At 35.6% G+C, this 21,910-nt stretch overlaps 1 protein-coding gene and 1 long non-coding RNA gene across 12 annotated transcripts in view; one reads left to right on the top strand and one right to left on the bottom strand.

The window, feature by feature from the left end:
• Window positions 1-7,989, top strand: part of LOC146396820 (uncharacterized) — a 41,221-nt gene extending 33,232 nt beyond the window's left edge. Inside the window, exon 2 of the long non-coding RNA XR_014827960.1 lies at window positions 3,089-7,989. This is a non-coding gene — a long non-coding RNA (uncharacterized LOC146396820). The remainder of the gene's footprint in view (window positions 1-3,088) is intronic.
• The window catches only part of ZNF25 (zinc finger protein 25), a 30,045-nt gene that overhangs the window by 5,401 nt on the left and 2,734 nt on the right, over window positions 1-21,910 (bottom strand). For 3 of the 11 annotated variants that reach the window (XM_021072377.2, XM_021072378.2, XM_084997012.1), the window contains exons 3-5: window positions 18,709-18,774; window positions 728-854; window positions 329-424 (exon numbers count right to left, since the gene is read on the bottom strand). In XM_021072377.2, the coding sequence (XP_020928036.1) occupies window positions 329-424; window positions 728-761 (130 nt within the window). In that variant the 5' untranslated portion in view covers window positions 762-854; window positions 18,709-18,774. Of the gene's footprint in view, window positions 1-328; window positions 425-727; window positions 855-18,701; window positions 18,775-21,910 lie in introns of all 11 variants that reach the window. The other 8 variants (XM_013983246.3, XM_005670992.4, XM_005670993.4 and 5 more) reach the window with 3 other exon arrangements.

Genomic DNA, 21,910 nt, shown 5'->3' with positions numbered 1-21,910 from the left:
GGGGGGGGGATAAATTAGGCAGTTAGGATTGATATATACACACTACTATATATAAATTAGACAGGTACCAAGAACCTATTGTATAGCACAGAGACATTTACTCAATACTATGTAATAACCTATATGGGAAAAGACTGAAAAGGAATGTATGTATGTATGTATGTATAGAAATGATTTACTTTGCTGTATGCTTGAAATTAACACTTTGTAAATCAACTAAATTCCAATAAAAATTTAAAAAATAAAAAATAACAGAGATTACTGAAAAAAATATTTCAAAAGACACCAACCACCTCACTAATAACATGAACTATAATTTCTCACTTACCAGGGTTGTTTCGACGTGGAAATTCTACTTCTAATATCCATGGCTCTTTTCCTTGCTTTAACTTGAAGACTGCATTTGGTTTATTCACACAATAACCTTATTAATAGAAAAGACAAAGAAAATAATACAGATTGCTTGGCATACAGCAACTCTGAAGGATAAGAAAGTGCAGTTTTAGGAGGAGAACAATGAGGGTCCCACATAGGCTTGGCAAATTTAGATTCTACCAGTGCAGTGGATGGGGACACAAATATTTTTCTGGTACCCAAAATGGATTCATCAACTTTGATCCCTAAAAGAAAACTATAATATTCAACCCCACAGGGGCTTTACAAGTCCCAGTAACTGGAAAAGGAAATGTAAACTATTGGGAGTTAAAACTGGGGAAGATTTCCTCACCCACTGAGATGAGGTGATGATAGTTCTCTTGCATCACTTCCCTATACAGGGTCCTTTGAGCATTGTCCAGCAATTGCCATTCCTCTTGGGTGAATTCCACAGTAATATCCTTAAATGTTACTGGTCCCTGAAACAACATATTTCAGTTCAAACTGAAATGATCAGAATAGAGTACCATCAAAAAGACTTAATGTGCTAACTACAGGATTTACTCTAAAGAGTCAGGATACTCTGCTACACTGTGCCCTGATTTACACATATATAAAATATTTGCTCAGTATATATTCACTGAGAAATCATTCCATGCCTGAACTCTCCTGGATTTATCTTTGTGGTCACAGAATACGCTTGATAAGATTTCAGTTGTCTTTAAATTACTGTGATATCTTTTGCAGCACAGCATGTGATCTATCCTGAAGAATGTTCCATGTTCACTTGAAAATAAAGTGTATTCTGCGGGTTTCAGATGGAATGTTCTATTTATCTATTAAGGCAGTTTGGTTTAATGTGTCATTTAAGGCCACTGTTTCCTTATTGATTTTGTCTGGATAATCTGTCCATTAATATAAGCAGGGGGTTAAGTCCTCTGCTGTTACTGTGTTACTATCATTTCTCCCTTTATGTTTGTTAATGTCTGCATTATGTATTTAGATGCTCCTATGTTGGGTACATATATAATTGTTCACCTTCTTGTATTGACCCCTTTATCATTGTGTAATGTCTTTGTCTCTTGTTACAGTCTTTGGTTTTTTTTAAATTACTTAGTGAATTTATTACATTTATAGTTGTACAATGGTCATCACAATCCAATTTTATAGGATTTCCATCCCACCAGTCTTTGTTTTAAAGTCTGGTCTGTGTGATTTAAGTATTGCTAACGAGCCAGCTTCACAGGTAAACTCTACCAAACATTCAGAGAATAGTTAACATCTGTTCTTCCCAGATTATTCCAAAAAAACTGGAGAGGAAGGAATGCTTCTGAACTCATTCTACAAGGCCAGCATCACCCTGATACCAAAACCAAAGACACCACAAAAAAAAAATTACAAGCCAATATCACTGAGGAACACAGATGTAAAAATCCTCAGTAAAATGTTAGCAAACTGAAATCAATAATACATTAAAAGAATTATATATCCTAAAAAAAGAATTATATACTCTAATCAAGTGGGATTTATTACAGGTATCTGCAAATCAATCAATGTGATATATATACCACAGTAACAAACTGAAGAATGAAAATCATACAGTCATCTCAACAGATACAAAAAATTCAACATCTATTTTTGATAAAGACTCCAGCAGAATGGGTTTAGAAGGAACATATCTCAACATAATAAAGGCCATATATGGCAAGCCCACAGCTAACATCATATTCAGCAGTGAAAAGCTGAAAGCACTTCCTCTAAGAACAGACAAGACAAAGATATGATTTCTAGCCACTTTTTTTCTTTTTTAAATAAAGTTTTATTGACGTATAGTTGATTTACAAGGTTGTGATAATTTCTCTAGACACCTGCATTCAAAACAGTATTCAAAGTCCTAGCCATAGCAATAGACAAAAAAAAAAAGAGAGAAAAGAAATCCAAATTGAAAAGAAGTAAAACTGTCACTGTTTGTAGATGACATAATACTATATATAAAAAATTCTAAAAACACGACCAAAAATCTAGTAGAATAAGTGAATTTGATAAAGCTGCAGGATAGAAAATTAATGTCTACATAAATCTGTTGCATTTCTGCACACTAACAATGAACTATCAGAAAGAGAATTTAAGGAAACAATTTCAGGGAGTTCCCATTGTGGCTCAGTAGGTTACAAACTTGAATAGTATCCAAGAGGATGCTGGTTCAATCCCTGGCTTCACTCAGTGGGTTAAGGATCCTGTGTTGCTGTGAGCTGTGGTGTAGACCACAGATGCAGCTCGGAGCCTGTGTGGCTGTGGCTGTAGCATAGGCCAGCAGTTGCTGCTCTGATTCAACCCCTAGCCTGAGAACTTCCATATGCTACAAGTGCAGCCCTAAAAAACAAAAACAAAACCAAAAAAAATTTTTCACTTACTATTCCATAAAAAAAAAAAAAAAAAAAAAAAAGCCTAGGAATAAATCCAACAAAGGAGGTGAAACATTTGTACTCAAAAAACTTAAGGCACTGACAAAAGAAATTAAAGACAACACAAACAAATGGAGCAATATTCTGCACTAATGGATTGTTAAAATGATAACACTACTCAAGGCAATCTACAGATTCAGTTCTATCCCTATCAAAATATCAATGGAGGAGTTCCTGTCGTGGCGCAGTGGTTAACGAATCTGACTAGGAACCATGAGGTTGCGGGTTCGGTCCCTGCCCTTGCTCAGTGGGTTAACGATCCGGCGTTGCCGTGAGCTGTGGTGTAGGTTGCAGACGTGGCTCGGATCCCGCGTTGCTGTGGCTCTGGCGTAGGCCGGTGGCTCCAGCTCCGATTCAACCCCTAGCCTGGGAACCTCCATATGCCGCGGGAGCGGCCCAAGAAATAGCAACAACAACAAAAAGACAAAAAAAAAAAAAAAAAAATCAATGGCATTTTCCACAGGACTAAAACAAGTAATTCTAAAATCTGTATGGAAATAGAAAATCACCAAAACAATCTTGAGGAAGAAGAACAAAGATGAAGGTATCATGCTCCCTATATATGGTACTAGCTCAGAAACAGACACATGGATCAATGGAACAGAATAGAGAGCTCAGAAATAAAGCTACCTTTATATGGTCATTCATCTATGACAGAGGCAAGAATATGCAATGAAGAAAAGACAGCCTCTTCAGTAAATGGTGTTGGAAAAATTGGACAGCTATGTGCAACACAATCATACTGCACTTTTTCATACCACATACAAAAATAAAACTCAAAATGGATTAAAGATTTAAATGTAAGACTTAAAACCATAAAACTCCTGGAAGAAAAAACATAGGTATTAAATACTCTTTGTCATCCATCTTAGCAATATTTCTTGGATGTTTTCTCAGGTAAGAGAAACAAAAACAAAAACAAACAAATGTGATGACATCAAACTCAGAAGCTTTTGCATAACAAATGAAACTATTAAGAAAATGAAAAGGCAGCCTACTGAATAGGAGAAGATATTTGCAAACTATATCTGCTGAGGTTAATATCCAAAATATACAAAGAACTCACACCACTCCATATCAAATAACCAACCCGATTTAAAGAATGGGCAGAGCACATGAACAGACATTTTTCTAAAGAAGACATATATAGAGATGGCTAACAGACACACAAAAAGGTGCTCAACATCATAATCATTAGGGAAATGCAAATCAAAACCACAATGAGGTACCTACCACCTCTCACCTATCAGAACAGCTATCATCACAAAGAAAATAACAAATGTAGGCCATGAGTGGATAAAAGGGAACCCTATGCACAGTTGGTAGACTTGTGTACCCTCTATGGATAACATTATGGAAGTTTCTCAAGAAGTTAAAAATGGAACTGCCATATGATCCAGCAGTTTCACTTCTGGATTGCTGCCCAAAGAAAGTAAAAATGCTAATTTGAAAACATGTATGCACTCCAGTATTCATTCCACCATTATTTATAATGGCAAAGATTTGGAAGCAACCTGAATGTCCATGGGCAGATGAATGGATAGAAGAGATACAGAATTTGTCTTCTGGACTATTAAGACATATTTGCATACCCACTCTTCTGATGTCTGCTTATTAGTATATATTTTTAGTCTATTTAAAATTGAAAAGTTTTTATTTTTTTCTATTTATATGAAAGAAAATATGAATAGATAGTCTGTTATTTCACACCATGTGGACCTGTCTTATACATCTTTGGGACGTTCATCCCTTCCTTTACTTTGTAGAGGCAAATACAGCTAATGGGGAGCCAATGAAGAGAGAAATGTAAGCAGTTTAGATGAAACTCTACAGTAAAAGAGGCAAATGGCATATCAGAAAGATATAGGGTCTCAGAAAATTAAAGAGACATGTAAATAACTTACATTGAAGTAGCTGCAGTGTGGGAAAGAAACATAATACAACTTTGTAATTAATTGGAAATTCATTAATAACTACTGGGAGAAAGTGGGAGGCTAACTCACAGTGTCTATGTGGTTTGGTAATGGCTGGAACCACAATGCTAATTGTTTTCATTATTTCATTTTTATTGATAGAACTATTTAAAGCTATGAAATTTCCTCCAATCATAGCTTTATTTATATTCATAGAATCTGAAATGTAATGTTTTTGCTTGAAGAACATCTTGGCTACATATAAATTCTTGCTTCACACATTTTTCTCTTCCACCATTTAGTTTTTGTTATTTAGGATTCGACTCTTTCTTCTGTTTCTATTACTGTCTTCTTCATCCTTATCAATTATTATTTCCGCCGCCCACCCCACTATGGTCTCTTCCCTCCTCTCCTATATGGCATTTATTGTACGTTCATTCATTTCTCTTCTCCCTTTAGGTGCACTGTAATTTAATCTTCTTATCTGGGATGATTTTTCTGTTCTATTTCTTTCCTGAGTTAAGTCATATTTTACATTTACATTTTTTCCCATTTCTATTGTAAGTCTTCAATCTCTGGTTTTTAAGGTTCCCTATCTGAAATGATTTAATATTGGAGAGTTGTATTTTCCTCTACTTTGTGTTTGTATGGGAGAAAAGTATTTACATCAATTGAAAAGCTGTTAATTCACATTTTCTGCTTTCTTCTTATGTTAGTATAATATGCATGTTGAGTACTTTTTAAATTTGTGAATCAAATGTAGATAAAAGTTATATTATAGGGGGAAGAGATGAAATGGTTATTCTACTCAGAAAAGTAAATACAGAACTACCATATGACCCAGCAATCCCACTCTTGGGCATATATCCAGATAAAACTTTCCTTGAAATAGGCACATGCACCCATATGTTCACTGAAGCACTATTCACAACAGCAAAGACATGGAAACAACCTAAATGTCCACTGACAGAGGAATGGATTAAGAAGATGTAGTATATATATACACAATGGAATACTACTCAGCCATAAAAAAGAACAAAATAATGCCATTTGCAGGAACATGAATGCAACTAGAGACTCTCATACTAAGTGAAGTAAGTAAGAAAGAGAAAGACAAATACCATACAATATCACTTATATCTGGAATCTAATATATGCACAAATGAACCTTTCCACAGAAAAGAAAATCATGGACATGGAGAATAGACTTGTGGTTGCCAAATGGGAGGGGGAGGGAGTGGGATGGATTGGGGATTTGGGGTTAATAGATGCAAACCATTGCCTTTGGAATGAATAAGCAATAAGATCCTGCTGTATAGCACTGGGAACTATATCTAGTCACTTTTTTTGCTTTTTTGGGGGCCGCACCCATGGCATATGGATGTTCCCAAGCTAGGGGTCGAATCAGATCCTCATGGATCCTAGTCAGGTTCATTAACTACTGAGCTATGAAGGGATCTCCCCAAAGCAACACTTCTAATTAAGTAATTACAAGTACCATTTTCTTATGATATAGCCATTCCACCTCAGCAATTAAGAGAATATGAATAAAACTGACAAGTGACTTCTTGTATACAGAACCAACTGTTAAAAGACACAGAAGGAATACCCACAAAGTTTTTATGGAAAGGGTTTTGAACCTAAAATTCCATGCTCTGACAAATTTTAATTCAAGAATAAGAAAAGATGTTTTCATAAAATAAGAATTTTAAAAGATATAAACTATGCAACTTTGCAGAATGCAAAGCCCTGAACTATACACCTCAAAGAAACCAAGAAAACCCCATGGCAAACCAGAAATAACAGCTTAGAGATAATAGGAAAATAGTAAGAACTTATTTCTGGCATAGCCATATATGGAAACTGTGGAAGTTAAAATGGATTGCTTATAGAGACAGTGAAAAGGAAAAGACTGTATGTCTCTTCATGAAATACTGAGAGATGACTTTCTAGCAAGAAAACAAATCTGAAACTTAAATAACACTGTTCAAAATAAATTGTACATAGGCAATTTAAACTAGAAATCAGTAACAGAAAGTTATATGAGAAAGTTATTTGGAAATAAATAATGGTTGAGCACTGGGTTTATGTTATTAGAAAATAAGAACAAATATTGTTTCTCTTGAAGACCAAGAAAATTGATAAAGCTGTATCTAAAATCACCAAGAAAATAGAAACAAAAGTGAACAATATCAGAAGTGAAAATGCAGACAATTACTCTTGATCTTATAAACATTAAAAGGAGTAACATCGAGTAGTTATGCTGCAAGCCACACAGGGCTCTTGGAATGGATTTACAATAAGATCCTGCTGTGTAGCATTGAGAACTATGTCTAGATACTTACATAGCAACACAACAATGGGAGGAAATAGTATGTATACATGTATGTGTAACTTGGTCCCCATGCTGTACAGCGGAAAAATAAATAAATAAAAATTTTTTAAAATAATAAACATTAAAAGGAGAATAAGGGCATACTATGAACAATTCTATGCCTATAGATTTGACAACTTAATGAAATGGACCAACTCGAATGAAACAAACTACCAAAACTCACTCAGGAGAAATACCTAAGCTAAAGAGTCTATATCTATTAAAGAAACTGAATTTGTAGTTAAAAACCTTTCAACATGAGTGATTTCATAAGAAATGGTGAAATGGAGAGATTCAAGAATTGGTCCCTCCACTGAGGCAACTATTAAGCTAGAAAAAACTGACAGAATCAACTTTTTCAGAACTCCAGAATCTAAGAAAAAACTTACAGCAACCAGTAAGGTAAGTTTATAAAGCAGCTCTCTCAACAGAAACCATGATGACATATTTACAAGTCAACTAAGAATTCTATATTCAGCAAAACTAGCCTTCAATAATGTAGGACAAATTAAAGGCATTCCAATGTAAAAGCTGAGAGCTTGCTGCTAGTAGTAGACTTGCCCTACAAAAAATGCTAAAGGGAGTCCTTCAGCCAGAAATGAAAGGAAACTAGGAGTTCCCATTGTGGCTCAGCAGGTTAAGGGCCTGACATTGTCTCTGTGAGGATGCAAGTTTGATTCCTGGCCTTGCTAAGCGTGTTAAGGATCCAGTGTTGCTGCAAGCTGTGACACAGGTCGCAGATATGGCTCAGATCCCATGTTGCCATGGCTATGGCGTAGGCCTCATCTATAGCTCTGATTCTACCCCTGGCCTGGGAACTGCCATATACTGCAGGTGCTGCCATAAAAAGAAAGAAAAGAAAGGAAACTAGACAGTTATTGGAGGCTATATGAAGTACACAAGTAAAGGTAATGGCATAGTTAAATATAGAAGCCTGTACCATTGTATTTTTAGGTTACAACTCCTTTTTAAAAATTTCCTATATGATTTAAAAGACGAAAGATTAAAACAGTAACTATAAACATATGTTAATGGGCATATAACATATAAAGGTATATTTTGTGATATATGAAGGGGGAAATGGAGCTATATATCAGCAGTTTCTGTATGATGTTGAAACTAATTTGATATTAATTCAAACTAAATTGTTATACATATATATTTTTAAAATTGCGGTGACAGTGATTTATAATATTATAGAAGTTTCACGTGTACATATTTCTACTTCTGTACACTCTACAGCATGCTCACCACCAAAAATTTAGTTTCCATCCATCACCATAGAGTTGATTCCTTTTATCCATTTTGCCCTGCTCTCCACACTTCCCCTCTGATAATCACTACTTTGTTCTTTGTATTATGTGTATGCTTTGGTTTGGTTTGCTTTGTTCATTTATTTTGGTTTTTTGGTTGTCAGTTTTTCTATATTCCACATATGAGTGAAATCATACAGTATTTGTCTTTCTTCATCTCATTTTTTAATTTACCATAATATCCTCAAGGTCTAGCTATGTTGTCACAAATGGCAAGATTTAATCTTTTTATGGTAGAATACTATTTATGCAATAGTATTCCATTGCACCTAGACTGTTTCATAATATTGGCTATTGTAAATTATGCTGCAGTGAACATAGGGTTTGTATACATCTTTTTGAATTAGTCAAAATAAATTGTTTTAAATTAGGGGTGTTAATTTTAATCACCAGGTAACCACTAAAAATAACATTAAAATACAGAAAAGGAAATGAAGAATAAAACAAAATAGTACACTAGAAAAAATTAATCAAACACAAAAAGAAGGCGGTCTGAGGAGAATTAAGGTAAAATATCATGGCATACAGAAAATAAATGCCAAGTTACAGAAGTAAGTTTTTCTTCACCAGAAGTCACTTTAAATATAAATGGATAAAGGCAGATATTCACAGGATGGATAATAAAAACATGAATATATGCTAAAAATTACTTTAGATCCAAAGACATACATAGCTTAAAAGTGTAGGATGGAAAGATGGAAAAATATATTTCACATATTTTATATAGTAATCATATAGTCAGCTAGGCTGACTATATTAATTCAGACAAAATAGACCTTAAGTAAAAAGAAAATAAATTGATACACGAGGCAAAGAAGGGTCAATGCATCAAGGAGATATAACATTTATAAACATATGCTGACCAAACAGAGCCCCAAAATATGTAAAGTAAAAAATGACAGAATCGAAAGGAGAAATAGGTAGTTCTAAAATAATAGTTGGAGGAGTTCCCCTCATGGCTCAGTGGAGATGAGTATGACTAGTATCCATGAGGACACAGGTTCGGTCCCTGGCCTCACTCACTGAGTTAAGGATCCAGTGTTGCCATGAGCTGTGGTGTAGGTAGCAGATGCAGCTTGGATCTGGCATTGCTGTGGCTGTGGTGTAAGGCTAGCAGCTGTAGCTCCAATTCGACCCCTATCCTGGGAACCTCCATATGCCACGAATGTAGCCATAAGAAAAAAAATAGTTGGAGACTTCAATAGCTGACTTTCAATAATGCTTAAAAAACCCAGACAGAAGATCAAAAAGGAAATAATGGTCTTAAATAACACTATAAACCCACTAGATATAGCAGACATATATAGAACACTCTACCCAATAGTAACAGAATATACAGTCTTCTCAAGAACAGATGGAATATTCAGATAGGCCAAAATATATTTTTCCTATATATTTATTTTTCAGTTTTTTATTAGAGTTGATTTACAATGTTCTGTCAATTTATTCTGTACAGCAAAGTGACCCAGTCATATATATATATTCCTTTTTCTCACATTATCCTCCATCGTGTTCCATAACAAATGGCTAGATAGAGTTCCCTGTGTTATACAGTAGGATCTCATTGCTTATCCTTTCCAGAGGCAATGGTTTGCATCTATTAACCCCAAACTCCCAGTCCATCCCACTCCACCCCCCCCTCCCTCTTGGCAACCACAAGTCTGTTCTCCATGTCCATGAGGTTTTCTTTCCTTTCTGTAGATAGGTTCATTTGTGCCATATATTAGATTCTAGATATAAGTGATATCATATGGTATTTGGCTTTCTCTTTCTGACCTACTTCACTTAGTATGAGTGTCTCTAGTTCCATCCACGTTGCTGCAAATGGCATTCTTTTGTTCTTTTTTATGGCTGAGTAGTATTCCATCGTGTATATATACCATATCTTCTTAATTCACTCCTCTGTCGATGGACATTTAGGTTGTTTCCGTGTCTTCGCTGTTGTGAATAGTGCTGCAATGAACATACGGGTGCATGTGTCTATTTCAGTGCAAGTTTTGTCCAGAAATATGCCCAAGAGTGGGACTGCTGGGTCATATGGTAGTTCTATATTTAATTTTGAGGTACCTCCATACTATTTTGGTACTGCGTAGTGGTTGTACCAGTTTACATTCCCACCATCAGTGAAGAAGGATATGCTTTTTCTCCACACCCTCTCTGGCATTTGTTATTTGTTGGCTTGTTAATGATGGCCATTATGATGGATGTGGGGTGGTATCTAGTTGTATTTTTGATTTGCATTTCTCTGATAATTAGTGATGTTGAGCGTTTTTTTCTTGTGCCTCTTGGCCACCTGTATATCTTCTTTGGAGAAATGTCTATTCAGGTCTTTTGCCCATTTTTCAACTGGGTTGTTGGTTTTTTTTGCTGTTGAGTTGTATACGTTGATTGTATATTTTAGAGATTAAGCCCTTGTCACTTGCATCATTTTAAGCTATTTTCTACCATTCTGTAGATTGTCTTTTTGTTTTTTTATGGTTTCCTTTTTATAAGTCTGATTAAGTTCCATTCGTTTATTTTTGTTTTTATTTCTGTTGCCTTGGGAGGATGACCTAAGAAAACATTTGTACAGCTGATGTCAGAGAATGTTTTCCCTAGGCATTTTATGGTGTCTTGTCTTACGTTTAAGTCTTTAAGCCTTTTTTTTTTTTAATTTTTTTTTTTTTTTTTTGCTTTTTTTAGGGCCACACCCTCGGCATATGTTAGTTCCAGGCTAGGGTTCAAATTGGAGCTACAGCTGCTGGCCTATACCACAGCTACAGCAATGAAGGATCTGAGCCGTGTCTGCGATATGCACCATAGCTCACGGCAACACCGGATCCCAACCCACTGAACAAGGCAAGGGACTGAACCTGCATCTTCATGGATACTAGTTGATTCATTTCTGCCACACCACAAAAGGAACTCCTTTAAGCCATTTTGAGTTTATTTTTGTGCATTGTGTGAGGGTCAAAATAAATAAAAAGAAAAAGGAAGCAAATAATTAAAGTGAGAAAGAGGGAATTTTGCTACCAAATAAATAAATTTAGAAATAAATTTATAGGAGAATCTTGTGGATAATTGTACACCAACAAATTAGATAAACTAGATGAAATGGACAAATTCCTAGAAACACACAAACTAACAAAACTGACTAAAGAAACAGTAAATCTGAACAGATCTATAGCAATTAAAGAGATTGAGGCATTCCTGTCATGGCTCAGTGGAAATGAATCTGATGAGCATCCATGAGGACACAGGTTCAATCCTTGGTCAGTGAATTAAGGATCCGGCATTGCCGTGAACTGTAGTGTAGGTCACAGGTGTGGCTTGGATCCTGTGTTGCTGTGGCTGTGGCATAGGCCAGCAGCTACAGCTCCGATTGGACCCCTAGCCTGGGAACCTCCATATGCTGTGGGTGTGGCCCTAAAAGACCAAAAAAACAAAAAACAAAATTTAACTCAAATTAGATTACTAACCTAAATATTAAGAGCTAAAACTGTAAAAGTCAGACAAAAATGTAGAAGCTGCCTTACCCTGAATTTGGCAGTGGATTCCAGATATGACATCCAAAAGTACAAGTAACAAAAATAAAATAAACTGACTTTATCGAAATTTAAAACTTCTATGCATCATAGGACATTACCAAAATAGGAAAAAGATAACTCTCAGAATGGAGTATATTTACAAATCATATATCTGATACAAGTGTATTCCAATTCAATAACAAAAATACAATTCAGGAGTTCCCGTCGTGGTGCAGTGGTTAACGAATCCGACTAGGAACCATGAGGTTGCGGGTTCGGTCCCTGCCCTTGCTCAGTGGGTTGACGATCCGTCCGGCGTTGCCGTGAGCTGTGGTGTAGGTTGCAGACGCGGCTCGGATCCTGCGTTGCTGTGGCTCTGGCGTAGGCCAGTGGCTACAGCTCCGATTTGACCCCTAGCCTGGGAACCTCCATATGCCGCGGGAGCGGCCCAAAGAAATAGTAAAAAGACAAAAAAAAAAAAAAAATACAATTCAGCTAGAAAATGGGTAAAGAAAATGAATAGACACTTCTCTAAATTATACAAATGAGCACATGAAAAAATGCTCAATTTCATTACTCTTTAGGGAAATTCAAATCAAAATTAAAAAATACCACCTCACATTCACTATGATGGGAATTTAAAAAACAAAACCAGAAAGTAACAATTGATGGGGAGAATGTAGACAAATTGTAATCCTTGTATATCTCATGCGGGAATCCAAAATGGTACAGTTGCTGAGGAAAAGTATGGCAGTTCCTCAAAAAGTTAGACATAACAATTACCATTTAACCCAGCAAGTCCACTTCTAGATATAAACCCAAAAGAACTGAAAACAGGTACTCAAATACTTGTACACAAAAATTCATAATGGCATTATTCACAACAGCCTGAAAGTGAAAACCATCTAAATGTCTTTCAACGGATGACTAGATAAACAAATTGTAGTATAAACATACAATGAAATTATTTTTGGCATAAAAATGAAATACTGATACATGCTATAGAATGAATGAACTTGGAAAACATTATTTTAAGTGAGAAGCCAATTGGAAAAGGTAGATGTTATATGATTCCACTAAGAAATATCCAGAATAGCTTAATGGCCAGAGATACAGAGGGGACTGGTAATTGCCAGAGGCTAGAGGGAGAAGGAATAGACAGTGACTGCTCAGTGGGTATGAGGTTTCTTTTAGGATGGTGAAAATGCTTTGGAACTTAATGTTGTAATTATCCTCCAATATGTGGATGTACTAAATGTCACATAGTTTTATACTTTTAAATGTCAGTATTATATTATGTGTATTTCGGAGCTCAGCAGGTTAAGAACCTAACATAGTGTCTGTGAGGATATGGGTTTGATCCCTGGCCTCACTCAGTGGGTTAAGTATCCAGCATTGCTGTGGCTGTGGCATAGACTGGCAGCTGCAGCTGATTCAACTCCTAGCTTAGGAACTTCATATGCCACAGGTATGGCTCTAAAAAGAAAAATAAAATTGTGTATTTCATTTCAATAAAAACAAAACTTTCTCACAAAAAAAAATCTTCATGCCCAGATGGTTTCAGTGGTTTAAATGTTCCACCATTTAAGGCAGTTATATGTAATCTCTTCCATAAAATAAAGAGGAAAGAACCATTCTCAACTCATTTTATGAGGTCCACATTACCCTGATATCCAAACCTAACAAAAGTATTACCAGAAAAGAAAACTACAGTGGTAGCTGGCACCTGTTTGTACCAGATCAGGAGTGCTGATTGTTAAACTGTTGACAATTGATTAACATCATGTAGCTAGAAATTAGCCACAGCAGGGGAATTTATACCATAGAAATTAGTAAACAATACAAACCACATTTCTCTCCCAATCCCCAAAATCTGATCATTAATCATATACCAGCATGGGAGTTCCTGTCATGTCTCAGAGGTTAACTAATCTGACTAGCATCTATGAGGATGTAGGTTCAATCCCTGGCCTTGCTCAGTGGGTTAAAGATATGGAGTTGCTGTGAGCTGTGGTGAAGGTTGCAGATGTGGCTTGGATCCCGCATTGCTGTGGCGTAGATTGGCAGCTGCAGCTCCAATTTGACCTCTAGTCTGGAAACCTCCATATGCCACGGGTGTGGCCCTAAAAAGTGAATAAATAAATAAATAAACAAACCATAAAACCATATACTAGCATATTGTCTACCAACCAAAATCTCACATGGTTATTGGTGTAAAAATCCTCAATAAAATACCAGCAGATCCACTGCCTGATTTGAAGACTTATTGCAAAGCTATATTCATTAAGAGTGTGTGTTATTAGCAAAAGGATAAACACACAGATCAATGGAACAAAAATGTGTGTCTGGTAATAGAACCACACATATAATATTTATAAAGGTTCAAAAGAAATTCAGTGGATAAAGAATAGTCTTTTTAGTAGTTTGCATTGTGGCTCAGCAGGTTACAAACCCAGCTAGTATTCATGAGGATGCGTGTTTGATCTCTGGCCTCACTCAGTGGGTTAAGGATCTGGAGTTGCCTCAAACTGCAGCATAGGTTGCAGATGTGGCTCAGATCTGGCATTGCTGTGGCTGTGGTGTAGGCCAGCAGCTGCAGCTCTGATTTGACCCCTAGCCTGGGAACTTCTACATGCCACAAGTGCAGCCCTAAAAAAGATTAAAAAAAGAAGAATCTTTATTGAAGTATGTTTAATTTACAATGTTGTCTTAATTTCTGCTATACAGCTAAGTGACTCAGCTATATATATACACACTTCTTCATATTCTTTTCCATTATGGATTATCACAAGATATTGAATGTAGTTCCTTGTGCTATATAGTAGGACCTTGTTTATATCATACATAGATAGATAGATAGATAGATAGATAGATAAATTAGCATCTGCTAATTCCAAACTCCCAATTGGAAGCCACGAGTGTGTTCTCTACATCTGTGAGTCTGTTTTTGTAGATATGTTCATTTGTGTCATATTTTAGATTCCACATATAAGTGTGGTATTTGTCTTTCTCTTTCCAACTAGTTGGTATGATAATCTCTAGGTACATCCATGTTGCTGCAAATGACATTATTTCATTCTTTTTATGGCTAAGTAATATTCCATTGCATATATGTACAACATCTTCTTTATCCATTCCTCCATCCACTGATGGACATTTAGGTTGTTTTCATGTCTTGGCTATTATAAATAGCGCTGCTAATGAACACAGAGGTACATGTATCTTTTCGAATTATACTTTTGTCTGGGTATATACCCAGGAGTGGGATTGCTGGATCCTATGCAACTCTAGTTTTCTGAGGAACCTCGATAGTTTTCCATAATGGCTGTACCATTATGGAAAATGCACCAATTTACATTCCCACCAACAGTATAAGAAGGTTCCCTTTTCTCCACACCTGTTCCAACATTATTTATAGACTTTGTAATAATGGCCATTCTGACTGGCATGAGATGGTACTTCATTTTAGGTCTGATTTGCATTTCTCTAATAATTAATAATGGTTAGCATCTTTTCATGTATCTGATGGTCATCTGTATGTCTTCTTTGGAGAAAGGTTTTTTTAGAATAGGCTTTTCCAAAGAAATAGTGCCGGAACAAATGGACTATTAACTAAACTCCAGACTTTCACCAGTCTTTCCTTTAATGTCTCTTTTTCTATTCCATGAGGTAATTCAGGGTACTACATTGCATTTAGTTGTCATGTCACCTTAGTCTCTTCTGGTCTGTGACAGTCTTTCCTTGTTTTTTATGACCTTAACAATTTTGAGGAATAGTAATCAGGTACTTCTTAGCATGCCCTTTAATTTAGGTCTGTCTGGTTTTCTTCTTCTTGATTAGACTGAGATTATAGTTCTTGCAGGAAAATAACAAAGAGCCCTTCTTATCATAATATATCAAGAGGTACATAATATCATGGATGATATTAACCTGGATCACTTTGTTAAGGTAGCATTTGCCAGTTTTCTCAATTATAAAATAACTGTTTTCTTTTCATACTCTATTCTTTGAAAGTAAATCACTAAGTCCTCCAGCCCATTCTCAAGAAAGAAGAAAATAAGTCCCGCCTCCAAGAGGGGGCAGAATCTAGATGTAAGATTTGGAATATTTCAAGGGGAGTTCTCACTTCTCCCCATTTATTTATTTATTCAATAATTTACTTATATCTATATGTCTCAAATATTTGATCCTCTGAGTTATAATGCAATACTATGTCATTTATTTTGTTGCTCAAATTGTTCCAGTTTTGCCGTAAAACGCTCTTTCAGGTTGGCGCCTATGTCCATTTAACACCTCCTATCACTTTGAGCACTTTCTCATTTTCTGATACTACCAAAAGCTCTGGACTTATTTTGTATTACCCTTGCCTCAACTCTAGAATCAATTTATCCATAGAATTCCTGGTTCCTTTTATTGTAGAATTATATTTAGAAACCAAGATCTGTGTGCTAGGTTTGTTCATGGCTACTGAGGTGTCACTGCTTATAGGCCCTCTCAGCAGACACTTAGTAAATATATGTTTGTATATTAACTCATATATCTAAAATTAATATCTGTTTGTATATCACCTCATATATAAAATTATTTCTGTATCATATACATGCTAAATTAATATGAATTAAGATAACATATATAATTTGGTTTTCAATAAATGGCACTGGAAAAAATAGTCATCTGTATACAAAGTGAACCTCAGCCAATTATTTTATACAAAAATAAACTCAAAATTAATTATAGACCTAAATATAAAATGTAAAATTACAAAATTTTTTAGAAGATAGGAAAAGTCTTTGTGACTCTGAGATCAACAAAGACTCCTTAGACAAAAGACCAAAAGCAATTAAAAAGAAAAAATTTCAGTTCATCACCTTTTTGTGAAAGACACTGTTAGATGAGTGAAAAGAGTAGCCATAGATAGTAAGGAAAATATTGGAAAATCACAAATATAACAAAGTACTTATATCCAGAACATACAAAGAACTCTCAAAATTCATTTAAAAAAAACCCAATTTTAAAATGAACAGATTTGAATAGACACAAAGATATACAGATAAAAATAAGCATATCAAAAGATTTTTATTATTATTAGCCTTTAGAAAAATGTAAATTAAAACCATAATGGGATGCCAATATACACCTATCAGAATCACATAAAAAAAAAACTGAACAAGAATGGGAAGCAAGTAGAACTCTGATACATTGTGGTAAGAATTCAAGTTACTCATAAAAGAGTGAAATAATGCCATTTGCAGCAACATCGATGGACCTAGAAATTATCATACTAAGTGAAGTAAGTCACATGAAGACAAATATATGTGGAATCTAATAAAAAATGGCACAATATTTCTGTTTTGTAATTGCACTTATTTATAAAACAGAAACAGACACAGATTTCAAAAACAAACTTAAGGTTACCAAAGTAGGGGGAGGGATAAATTAGAAGTTTGGCATTAATATTTCACTACTTTATATAAAATAGATAACCAACAAGGATGTACTGTATAACAAAGGGAATTCTACTTACTATTCTATAATAACTATATGGGGAAAGAATCTGGAAAAGAATGAATGTATGTATATGTATAACTGAATCACTTTGCTATACACCTGAAACTAACACCAACATTGTAAAGCAACTACATACACCCCGATATCATTTTTTAAAAAAGAATACAGGCTACTCAGGAAAACATTTTGGCAGTTTCTTTTTTTCTTTTTAGGGCCATCCCTGTGGCATATGGAGGTTCCCAGGCTAGAGGTTGAATCGGAGATTTACGGAGATACAGCTGCCAGCCTACGTACAGCCACAGTCACAGCAATGCAGGATCCGAGCTGCAACTACGACCTACACCGCAGTTCATGGCAAGGTCGGATCCTTGACCCACTGAGCAAGGCCAAGGATCAAACCCGAGTACTCATGGATACTAGTCGGGTTCGTTAACCACTGAGCCACAACAGGAACTCCAGCAGTTTCTTATGAAATTAATTATAACACATACCATATGACCCAGTAAGCACACACCTAGGTATTTATCCAAGAGAAATTAAAATCTGTGTACACATAAACATCTGAAAGCAAATGTTTGTAACAGCTCTTTTCATAACTGCCAAAAAACCAGAACAACACAACTGGTGAACAGATTAAAAAGGGTACACACATATAACTTAATACTATTTAGCAATAAAAAAGAACTAACTTGATAGATGCAATAGCATGATCAAATATCAAACGCATCATGATAAAGTAGGTAGTCTCAAAAAACTACATACTATATGGTCATATTTGTATGACATTCAGAAAAAGGCAAAACTACAATAGGGATGAAGAATAAATTGGTGATTGCTAGGAATTAGTGATAGACTACAATAGAAGGAACTAAGGAGATATTGAGGTGATTAAACTGTTCTGTATCTTGACTGTGGGGATGATGTGTTACATGTCTTCATACATGTGTCAAAAGTCATTGAAATGTATATCCCAAAAGAGTGGATTGTACTGTAAATTAAAAAGTAAATAAAATCACTTCACATCCATTAGGATGGTTACTCTTTTTTTTTTTTTTTTCTATTTCTTGGGCTGCTCCTGCGGCACATGGAGGTATGGAGGTTCCCAGGCTAGGGGTCTAATCGGAGCTGTAGCTGCCAGCCTACGCCAGAGTCACAGCAACTCGGGATCCGAGCCGCGTCTGCAACCTACACCACAGCTCACGGCAACACTGGATCCTTAACCCACTGAGCAAGGCCAGGGATCGAACCTGTCACCTCATGGTTCCTAGTCGGATTCGTTAACCACTGCGCCACGACGGGAAACTTCTAGGATGGTTACTCCTTAAAAAAAAAAAAAAAAAAAAAAAAAGATCCTCAAAACAAAGAAAAACAGAAAATATTGTCGAATATCAGCAAGGACGTAAGAAACTAGAGCCTTTGCGCGTTGCTGGTGAAAATGTTAAATGGTCCAGTCACTATGGCATATTGTATGGCAGTTCCTCAAAAAAACAAAACAAAACAAATTACCATATGATCCATCAATTTCACTCCTAGTTATTTATCAAAAAGAATTCAAAACAGGGATTCAAACAGTAATTTGTATACTGGTGTTCACAATAGCAACATTATTCACAATAGCTACAAAGTTCAAGCAACCCAAGGCTCCATCAACAAGTGACTGCATGAACAAAATATAATACATACAAACAATGGAATATTATTCAGCCTCTAAAAAGAAGGGAATCCCATCACATGCTATAACATGAGTGAACCTTAAAGGCATCTTTTTGAGTGAAATAAGCCAAGATAAATACTCTACAATTCTATACATACGAGGTAGCTAGAGTAGTCAAATTCAAATTTATTATAAAGGTCTGACAAGTTAACAGGTGAGTTTTTAACAGCATTAGTAGTAGAAGGCAGTAAATGCTTTTCAATGTTTTATTTTTTTTTCAATGCTTTAAAAGGTAAGAACCGTCAACCAAGATTTCTATACACAATGAAAAATTACTTTGTGCATATTTCATATAAAGAATACTGAGAATTTTCTACTAGCAGACTCTTACTAAGACAACAAGCAAGGAGAATAAAAACAATAACTATAAAAGATTTTTACACACAGAAGAAATTTATGCCAATATAATTTGAGAGATACAAGAAGGAATTAAAGAGATCTAATCTGGCCAAAATGTCTAAGAACAAACAAAAGAAAATCCAATTATCTGCATAAAATAAACTTTTCCAAGAGTTGGTAGTGACAAATGCACTCAAAATTCCTCAAAAAACAAAAAAGCTCACTAGTTGTCCCAGACTGACCACTCAGTGATTAGTTACAGAGTATAAAGTAAAGAAAAACATCTTGTGCCACCTCTGAATGAATGCTAGACAAGGAAATTTTCACATATAAGATATAAATGGTAGCCTAGTGGTTATGTCTTGGTGCTTTCACCACTGCAGCCCAGAGTTCAGTCTCTAGTCTGGGAACTGAGATTCCACATCAAGATGCTACACGCCATGCCCACGCCCACCCCCCCACCCCCCCAGCCCCCCAGCCAAAAAAAAGTGTTCAAGAGTGACCAAAGAAAACCTGTAGAATAGGTTAAAATTTTTGAGCTTCCTCCTACTTTATTTCTCCCTCCTTCTAGAGTCTCCTTCTCTCCACTATCAGGCCTAAAGGCTATGGTTTCTAATTAATAACAGATGAGGTCCACGTCAAAAATTTATGGTATGGTAGTATTTACACATCAAACGTTGGCTATGAGTATTATGCAAGACAAACTATGTTAAGAACTTACCAAAGGGCATTTAATTAATTGCCAGATATACTGTTTTGTGTGTGGTTTTTTTTTTTAATTATGTTCAAAAAAGCAAAGAAATGGTTACCACAGAATTCAGGATTCCTTTTCTCTGGGTAATGGTGGGATAAGATTAAGGAAAGGCACACAGAGGCTTCAAAAGTACTAGTAATTTTCATTGCTTAAACCAGATAGGGGTTACAGTGGTATTTAATCAGTATTCCCTAAACTATACATATACATTATATGAATGTATAAAATTGAATTCATAAAGTATGATTTTAAAATATTTTAATGAACCAATAAATAAAATCAAAATTCATTGTTCTCTACAGCCTGCAAAGTTCTGCATATCCTATTCCGTCTACCTCTTAGATCTTAACATCTTACTGTCATTCCTCTCTAGTTTCAGTGTCCTATATACTGTTTCTGGAACATGCTGCATGGTGTATGCATTTTCTGTTCCTTCTATGTAGAATGTTTTTCCTCCAGATTTCTACCTGGCTCTCTCATTTAATTCAAGACATTCCTCAAATATTACCTTTTAGAGTGGCATTCCCTAACCAACTTATTCCCTGTTCCTCACTTCTATCACTCTGTCCTCTTAAACTGAGCACATATATCAGAAGTTTAAAAAAAAAAAAAGGAGTACCCGTTGTGGTGCAGCGGAAATGAATTCTAATAGGAACCATGAGGTTGTGGGTTCAATCCCTGGCCTTGCTCAGTGGGTTAAGGATCCAGCATTGCCGTGAGCTGTGGTATAGGTCACATATGAGTCTCGGATCTGGCGTTGCTGTGGCTGTGGCATAGGCCAGCAGCTATGGCTCGGATCAGACCCCTAGCCTGGGGACCTCCATATGCCGCAGGTGCAGTCCTAAAAATGACAAAAAAAAAAAAAAGATGTAAAAATGTTGACATATTATTTAATATAAAATCAAATTTGTTAATATCTTCACCAGTCTTTATTAGGAAAGTCTTTAAGTATTTGTCAGCTTCACATTCTAATTGTTTCTCAACTCTTTTTTTTGGGGGGGGGCGTATGCATGGCATATGGAAGTTACTGGGCCAGGAATGGAACATATACCACAGCATTGACAATGCCAGATGCTTACTTAACCCACTGAGGCACCAAGGAACTCGTCAAGTTTTACTATTAGCAACAAATACTAACAGTTATTTTCATTGGAATGACAAGCTCACTTCACTCATTTTTGAGAAAATGTTTGGATACTGTCTGAATAACCATAGTTTGCTGCCAGTTGCTCCTTCAGGTAAAAATGATATTCTATGAAAAGTGATTTGGGAGCTCACAAATAAATCACACAAATGCTTTTCCTCAAGACAACCAACCATCATACCTCAGTATACAAAAAAATACTTTATATGAACTTCCCATTTTACTCTGCTGATATTAAAAAAATGTACTCAAGGGCCAAAATTGAATAAATTAATAGTTTTACTGCTTCATCAAGGAGAGCCTTAGGTAAAAGTGGCAGTTTTTTATTATGAGTATATTGAGGAGGAATACAATGCCATTGGTGTCATTGTCTTGATTTATGCCAAACAGATAGCAATCTATTGCTTTTACACATAAAGTGCAATTTACAGTGTAAAAGGCAGTTTACATACTGGTATTATGTTTTGGCCTCACATGTGCCTTAAAAGGGTCTTGAAGTTCCCAG

The sequence above is a fragment of the Sus scrofa genome, chromosome 14, assembly GCF_054392235.1.
Source record: "Sus scrofa isolate SSC_HxYL_T2T_F1_AM1 chromosome 14, Sscrofa_HxYL_maternal_Yorkshire_Landrace_v2.0, whole genome shotgun sequence".
NCBI classification, from domain to species: Eukaryota; Metazoa; Chordata; class Mammalia; order Artiodactyla; family Suidae; genus Sus; species Sus scrofa.
Note: the sequence above shows the minus strand (reverse complement) of the source record. Positions and strands in the feature narration are given on the sequence as shown.